Here is an 8906-nt window from a genome sequence, read left to right as displayed (position 1 = left end):
TCAAAGACGACTTAACAAAAGGTAATATATGGTCAAAGATACAGAATATCATTTTATTTGAAGAAAAAAACAATAATTATACTAGTATTACAATAAAATAAAACATTATGGATTGAAGACAGCTAAATACATTTTTAAAGATGAAAATATTGCTTTAAAAGGATGAAATTGAATACCTTCCCAATTGAACGAACCATCATTAGAGAGATCAAGAGAGAAATAGAAAGAAGGTAGACGGATGGGAGAGGAAAGAGAGAAGGAGATAAGAGAGAGAGAGAGAGAGAGAGAGAGAAAAAAAAGGAATTAAAACAACTTCAATATGAGACGAAAATAGAACGGTTAAATATCGTAACTCATGGTGTTGAAAGCAAAAATACTTGACAAATCACTAGATAAACGCCATAGATAAAAGTACAAATGAAAAAAAATTGAAGCAAAAGTGACCTAACCATAGATACGAAGCATACCATAAGTTTCAGTGGAGACAAATCGATTTTAACTTCTATATCAAATTTCTCGACACTTTATTTTGTATTAATAAATTTTCTTTGCTTCATACTTAATTATATATATATTTCTCCCTTTCTTGTCATAATATCTATTCAGCGAGTATTCGCTTATCGAATAAAATACTACATGTACATGTACATGACTACATGTATAAGCTTTTCTAACAAGAACGACGTAGTCTCTTGCCAAAGAGCTTTCATGATTATTTTTGTCCACAGCCTTCCACATTCTATCGAAATGACAGATAAGTTAATTATTCCGACTGATATTCAATAATGATCTAAAGGCAGAGCTTCAACAACATTAAGTTCCAAAAATAATCCATGCGAATAACACTTCAGACTCGGATTAAATCATGAACCATATAATAATGTAACTTCATTACAAACTATACAACTTACACGAACCGAGACAAAGTGTACATTATCTTGTATACAACACCATTCTATTTCTTTCTCACGTTGTCTTGTTAATATATGTATATATATACAAAAATGTACTCATTCAAACAAGAAAAATGGAATGATAGCAGTTGTAGAACAATAATAAATTACTAATTTTATTTTACATCAACTACTTGTTTACACCAACGGTGCACAATTTTTTTATTTTTTTATTATTATTCTTAATCGGAACAAAAACAATGATCACATGTTTGTCAATAACTTTAATCAAGAACACTTTTTATTTACAATGTAACCATATTATCTATATGCTGCTTCATATTATACTGTTCACGTGAACAGCGTACGTCTGAAAAGGGCATATCAAAAGTCTCATAAAACATTCTTTTTTCAGAATACAATTTTAAAAAGATAGTGAAAGAGAGAAGCCAGATATAAGGAAGAGATGTTAACCTTAACAAGAATGACAGAAAATAAATTGCTATCAAATGCATCAACTAAAACCGGGTAAAAAGGAAGGAAAGTTGAATAAATAATAGAAAGCAGTAGAAAACTGTATAAAAACTGAAACAGAAGCAAACGAAGCAGAAGCAACATAACAAAGGTATAATAGGAAAAATATATTATTATCATTAGAGGGAGCAAAGACAGAAGGAGAAAAAGTGGAAAAGGAGAAAGAAACGAATTTATGAAATATTTTCTTGGCTATATTTAATCAATCGCCTATAAGAAATAATATAAAAGGACTATTATACGACGACAATATAAAAGCCTTTCAAACGCTGGAAGAAGTTTGGCATAGTTCCATCTGATAGGCTGTAATGGCGTTTCGAGTTGCATAATAAATGTACTTCAAAGTCTAACAACAAGAGGTCAAAGGTCAACATAGCTGACAAGGTGTTATGTGCACCATCCATCCTCATCGTTGATCTGATTGGGTGACGAGCCTGAGGTATCCATGACGTCACAATGGGTGTTCTCTTGGTCATCACTCTCTGGTGGCTTACTGGTGATTGCAAACGGCCATGTCTGAGGAAAACAGTCAAATAGTATAACGGTGAAAGAAAATCTAGAGGGGAAAAAATATTCCCAATGAGTGGGAAAAATTCAAATTCAAAATCATGTTAGTAAGTTTATCTTATTTCGGAACAGAAATAAAATTATATCAAATAGAATCATAGGAAAGTGAGGGACATACTTGCCAAAGCCGGATGTAAATCTTTAAAAAAAAAAAAAGTTATTTCTGAAGAGGAGTTGTAGTCCACGTCCAATGTGTATATTGATATCTTGGATAGCATGACGCGAGGTATTCAAAACCATTTTTGTGTCCAAAAACTTGCTTAAGTTTAAAATTTGAGATATGTCCTATATAAAAATAGTAATGTGAATATGAATAATTGTGTTGTTTAACGAGTAAAATCTCTCATGAAATGTGTTATTAACTTATTATTGAACTAATAAAAAGGGGCTTTCTTATATCAGGGATGATTTGATATCATAATTACGTTTCCTTATTAATGAAAACATGAGTATCTAGAGATCTGGTTGATTTATGGTTTCTTCATGACGGACATTTGCATTAAAATTTCCCTTTAGAAAATTCTATACATATTTTGACATGTACAGTGACTGCTTGATTGCTGCTTCAGTTAAAAACATTTTAAATTTCTAACATAATTTCTAAAAGAAAACATACCAAACAGCAAAATAAATGAAGCAGCAGATTTTGATTTAGAATGAACACATTTAAGATTATATTTAACAACATCCAAGTAAAGACTAGAGATGATGATTGTGAATATGATAATGATGATGATGATGATGATGATGATGATGATGATGATGACAAATCGCATAAGCACTTTGTTTGGGAGCGTAAAAGGACGATACATCGGGCAGAAAATGTATTATTATCAATATCTTTTTATTGACCGTCTTATTAAAAATATTGTTGATATTATTATTACTACTATTATTGGATCGAGACTCAGTACCCAGCAGAAAGTAATACTAAGGAAAGGGAGAATGACATCGGAAACACGAAAACAGAAAGACATTGAAGCATCCCATATTACCCTCAATCATAAATCTAAAGTTCCAAGCAAACAAAGTGTGAAAAAGAAATTAAAGAATTGAAACTTATTTCCCCTTCTCCTCCTTGCAAATCATCTGCGACAAAATGTCATATTAGTTTTCTCTGGTATTTGTTACACATCCATTTCCAAGAAGTTTCCCCCGGAGAAAACATTCATGACAGTTATTGTGATTGGGTTTCCCTGCCTATCTGTTGCCCCCGATTCCAGGGCTTGTTTTGTTCGCATACAGTTTAGTGAACTTAGCAACCTCTAACATCACTCGTGACGTCATGAATCATGAAAGTCAAGTATTGTCTAAAGGCGACACGACAGAGAAGTACGTCCTTACCTTTTCTTCTGAAAATCCATCCCCTCCCTCCCCCTTCATTTTTTATTTCTCCCCTCCCCCTCTCTCTCTCTGAAAAAAAACGGTTTAAAAAAATTATAAAAGCCGACCGTAGATTTCAAGATTTTGGGGGTCGGTCGCAAAGGGCAATAGTAATACAACATTTTTGTTGGTTAGGCCTTACAATAGATAAGGGACTTTTGGTGTTCTACTAGGCTATTTTCTTGATGTAATCAAATTTTTGTTTGTGTCTAGTGCCTTTTTACAAATTATTTCATTCACCCGATACGAATGTTTCAATAGCCGCCAAAATGCAAATTGCATTATACTACGTGTTGCTAGGTAGGGTTAGCAATTATTACGTCCTACCTTGCAACAACATTATTGTACGCGATTTGAATTCTGACTATTGATACATTGTACATTTATTCGAAAACAGGTAAATGCAATAACTCGTATCGAGAGTCGAGACGCTTCACAAAGGTATATATATGCATAAATCTGGTTATGATGATATATTATAGGACTACATGAGTAGCCCTCATCATGATCGGCATGGGTTGCTTGTGAAGTTGCAAACAAATAGCAATGAACACGGTGAAGCCATCTCACTTCTGTTTATATGAGAGAAGATAGATGTATTTCGGGGAACAAACAAACTAATTCCCTAACCCTTACACATAGAATTTTCTCTATCCACCTCTTCTCCCTACTAATGCCATGTGACTAATGTGCGATTCCGTCATAAAAATAACTTCAAATTTGTCACAAAAGCAATTTCACAATATTATTTGTCACGATATCTAATGCATTGATTTTGTCACGATATCTAATGGATTGATTTTTTCACGATATCTAATGCATTGATTTTGTCACGATTCCGTGGACAATATCACTCCGTGAGATTGATTTCGCGAAAGAAAAATCACTTGGTGCATCTGCCTTTGAGACAAAATCAGTTAATTGGATTAATTTCGTGACAAAACCAAACATTTTGAGTGATTTTGTGACGGATCACACATGTGTCACTTGGCGCCCCTTACTAACCAAAGTTCCACAAACCCCCATCACCCTCCTATACGATGTCGGCGGTCCAGCGGCTCATATAGCAGAGGTTATGAGGAAGGACCCTAAGTTTTACGACCCTCTCTTCCAGTCGTTAATACCGGGCGCGTGTCGGCTTGGGAATCACTAATGTTGCTCTACCCCGGGCTCTACCCGTGCACACGCGTATAAACAAACTTTGACAATCATAACCTACTACATTCACATTTCAGATGCCGTTTTACGTTGAACCCGAAAATAAACAAGATATTAAATAATCATGGACTTGCTTGCTCTCAGACTTTCTTTGTTATGTATACGTTCAGTCGTTTTATTCCAGTTTTCATGAAAATGACATGACGAAAGTATATGATGATGACAGGCAAAGTACAATGTTAGTAAAAGTCGCAGGAAACATAAATACCATTCCCTTTGCGATCAATATGAAATATACTGGAAAGATAAATATAACAGAGGTCCGTAGCCCATTTTCGAATCTATTAAAATGTTACACACGTTTACCTAGGCCTAGCGACGAGTTATTAACAGGATAAACATTATCTCAATCACGTCAATACTCAGAATGCAAATTGCATATATTCGATTGTATAATAGTTGTTGCCAGGTTGGGTTTATTTTACGACTTGCCCTATAACTATATGCAACTTGCATCCCAATTATTAAAATCTAATTATATTAACAGCGAATACGAGGTGAATGAAATAATTCGGACGAGGCATTTAACAAAGACGCAAGCATTTCATTATTTGTTATTTTATTTATATTTCGAAACGGTCGTCTCTCTTTTACTTTCAAACGGTAATAATTATGCCTGAAATTTACCTAAAAATAATGCCGTCATAGAAAGAAGATGAATCAATATGCAATTCATTTCAGTATAAGGATTTTTTTTTCATTAAAAAAAGATTTGGCACCATCAACATGCCAAAGTGTCACCCATAAATATCACCCAATTGTTTATATTAATATTATCATCGTTTTAAACTACATGAGTACATGAAAGTGTTGTGTTTTCTATCATATATATATATATGTATACTGTGTTTCTTCTCGGTTCTCATCTTTTCAAACTCTACAACACATTGTTGACCTTTGACTCTTTTTTCCTTCAAATTATTATAAATTAAATTTAAGGTTGGATATCCACTTATTCTGCAACGAATGACTTCCCCTTTTACAGCAGCATCGCAAAGCTATGGGGGGGGGGGGGAGGCAGCTAAGGCGTTGATGCCCCCACCTTTTCAAAAAATAAAGATAAATTCCCCTTCTTCGTTGTGTCCTTGGTAGGTTCATGTTTATATCCATTTCATGACACAACAAAACGTAAGACCTACATCAATTTCTGGCTTGCTGTGATCTATCACTACAACGGCAGAAAGGTGGAGATTATTGTACATTTGATCAGTTTATGAGTACAAAAATATATCCCCTACCCTATATATTTTAGTGACGTAAGAAAATACAAAACAAAATAAACAAACAGACTTTACTGTAACTAAACTTTGAAAGAAAGCATCCTAACCACATAATTATATTTGAAAGAAAGAAAGTCATTTGGCATTGAAACAGAATTCTAACTGGCCGAAAGTTCCTCTTTTCAATAGCCAACTAGTTTATTACCTATCTACTACTGACTACTACTAGGAGATGATGCAAAAATATCCATTTAAGGCCGCAATTATTAATCACTTAAAAAACTAAAGAAGCTATAAAAAGGGAGTTGGTGCCCCGAGCCCCCCCCCCCTCCTTTTTTTTTAAATACGTTTCCCCACCCCCACCTTGAAAAACGTTCCTTAGCCCCTGTTGTGTCAGCTAAGGACCTCCAGTCTTATCTCTCGCTCTAATTTACGTCGCTCGCGTTCCGTCCACTTTATGCTTACAACTTGGGATGTGCGAAAACAAATACTTGATAAATCACTACAAACGTCTTGTCATCGACCAACACGTCACGACCATTCACTAAATGCTTGACCAAATTACTCCTCCTCTGGTATTTACATGTTTACTATTTACTACTTATTTTACTACCCCGCATGCATGCCTATCCAAGCCAAAAATGTGGGGGTGCTTTGCACAATGGAAACTACTGATGGGGCTATACCCTGTTGAAATAAAACGAAATAAATAAATAAATAAATAGCATGCTTAGTGCTCTCATCCCTCTAATTAATATGGTTGAAAGTTATGAATACAGTATTTAGCCAATTTGTAGTATTAAGCCGTTAATTTCCCCTTTTACCTTTATCTGCGCACCTAACATATTTTGAATATTTTATCACGTGTCATGGCTGAAGCCTGTAATCGCTGTCACTAAAAAGTCTTTTTTTTAAACTGACTTTGATTTCTACATGCATGGATCATCATGATCATGTAAAAAAATACTTTGAAATAAAAGGACTGAAGTGAAAGTCACTGCTGTTGGCCAAATTGGTAGAATATATTATTAATGCAAGTAGTAATCACTGAAACCAATCAAATACAATGTCTAATTCCAGAAGGCTTACTGAGCTGAGGATATACATTTTGTACCAGTGATCATGGTGATAGGCTGGGTGGGTAGAAACCAAGCAAAAATTGGGGAACGCTTTGCTACATAATTATTATGAGCAATGAATATGAATTATGATCGTGATGATAGCATGAATTTTGTTTTGTTAGGACGTAAATGAATGGGTGATGAACTTCATGAGGCACTTCATGCCTTGGTAAAGTCTATTATGAACTCATGAAGGAAGAATAGAGGATGAGAGTGAGAAGGAGGAGGATGAAGAAGAGCAAGAACAAGAAGGAGAAGATAAAGGGAGAGCATCTCACCAGGCTAATGGGGTGCATCATCCTTCCATCGAGCGAATCATCATCTAATATCTTTTTGAGATGAGAAATGTAGCTTGAAGCCAGTCGAAGTGTATCTAGTTTAGAGAGCTTCGTATCAGGCGGAACCCACGGCAGACTCGTCTTCAGCTTGGAGAAGGCCTTGCTTAACACTCGCATCCGAGTTCGTTCACGAGCATTCGCCGCGTTCCTCTGGACGGGTTTGATGGGACCTCGCGAGCTACTCCGACCATCGCCTCCATCTCCTTTCCCGCTTCCTCTTCGGCGGCGTGCGCTTCCGCTCGTCGATGACTTTCCCGTGTCGCGATGTTTCACGTTGCACGATGAAGACGTTGGGCTTCCATCCGATGCCGTGCTTTCGCCGGAGACGCTCCCCGAATCGACGCCCCGTCCCCCGCTGCCGCTGGAGTCCTGATTTCGACTTGGATCGCTGCTGTTCATCGGCATTGTATCGTGGTCAAAGTCGGCCTCATTGAACTGCGAATCGTCGCTGATGATAGGGATGAATTCAAATCCAGGTAACATAGTGTCTATTCTTGATACTCCGAAACAATAATATTGCTCAACAAATAACAAATGTAATGAGCTATTTTACCAAACCGTCAAAAGAACTGAGAGAAGTCATAATTCCATTCTAGTTCAATCATAAAGTTAAGATGTTACCACTTTCAAGACACGACCTCGATGATTGTTACACAATATTGACATTTTTGAAATCCAAATATGTATCCCAGATGTATTCCTCCTTCATTAAAACTAAAATTGGTTTCGCCTGATCCAAACATCAACTGACCTGATTCTTTAGTACAGATAGTTCAATGATCAAGGAGCAAATGAATATCTTTAGATCCAGGCAGTTAGAGTCCAGTAAAGTCCAATGAACTTCTGATGAGACACTCAGAGAGATTCATCATTCAGACAGACAGAGAAGTGAGGTTCTTCAAGTAAACTTATGCTGTTTTGCAGAGGTCTTGCAAGGAAATGAATATGAGTAAGTTTTGTTTCAACCCGGCTGCGATCACACCGCCAAGCCAACATCTTTCCTGTCCGAATGAGGTGGTCCAGATGGCGAAGGAAAAGGGTCTCATTGCTCGCTCGCAGGTAACGTGTACAGGGTGTTCCAGTAAAACAAGCTGCTTGGAAATGTTGGCCTCGTTGTATACACTACATTTCAAGGTCCAGTGGTGTATCCAGTATGACAGAAGAGTATTCTACGTCCAAAAATTGAGGGTTCGTTGGCTGGTGCCGGGGAGGGGGGGGGGGTGCACCGGTCTTTAATGTTCGGTGGATGAAATGCGGACATGACTATCACGTTTCTTTTCACATCTATTCTTACTTTTATTTTCCCCACAATCAGTGTCTTTCTTTATCTATTGCTCTTCATTGAAATTTGACTTTGGGAGCTGGTGCCCCCGTAACTACGCACCCCCCCCCCCTCCTCCTCTCTCTCTCTCTCTCTCTCTCTCTCTCTCTCTCTGTTCAGTTCAATTCAGTTTAGTTCAATTTATTAAATACTCTCAAGCATAAAAACATTATTATAATAGGCCTATGCACAAAATGGGCAAGTATACATAGTAAGAGAAAAAAACGGAAACTACAAACAAGTTTATAAAAACTTTTATGAAGAAGTTCCCAGTAAAGGGGAACAATACATGGTATAAACACTAGCAATAA

At 36.4% G+C, this 8906-nt stretch overlaps 1 protein-coding gene across 1 annotated transcript; it reads right to left on the bottom strand.

The window, feature by feature from the left end:
- Positions 1 to 1584: 1584 nt before the first annotated feature.
- Positions 1585 to 8279, bottom strand: LOC100888880 (transcription factor 21). Its single transcript, XM_003729748.3, has 2 exons — positions 7215 to 8279; positions 1585 to 1943 (listed from the first exon to the last, which is right to left on the bottom strand). The coding sequence occupies exons 1-2, from the start codon at positions 7755 to 7757 to the stop codon at positions 1815 to 1817; spliced, it is 672 nt and encodes a 223-aa protein (XP_003729796.2). The 5' UTR covers positions 7758 to 8279; the 3' UTR covers positions 1585 to 1814.
- Positions 8280 to 8906: the final 627 nt, after the last annotated feature.

This window comes from Strongylocentrotus purpuratus, unplaced genomic scaffold (assembly GCF_000002235.5).
Source record: "Strongylocentrotus purpuratus isolate Spur 01 unplaced genomic scaffold, Spur_5.0 spur5_scaffold_13, whole genome shotgun sequence".
Classification (NCBI taxonomy): Eukaryota; Metazoa; Echinodermata; class Echinoidea; order Camarodonta; family Strongylocentrotidae; genus Strongylocentrotus; species Strongylocentrotus purpuratus.
The sequence above is the reverse complement of the archived record's forward strand: the minus strand, read 5'-3'. Positions and strand labels throughout refer to the sequence as shown.

Bases quoted from the DNA above. Each gene is read 5' to 3' on its own strand.
- LOC100888880 (XM_003729748.3), bottom strand. From the start codon at position 7,757: ATGTTACCTGGATTTGAATTCATCCCTATCATCAGCGACGATTCGCAG. The intron at 1,944-7,214 runs GTGAGATGCTCT...TGTTTTCCTCAG, and splicing joins TGATGCACCCCATTAGCCTG to ACATGGCCGTTTGCAATCAC.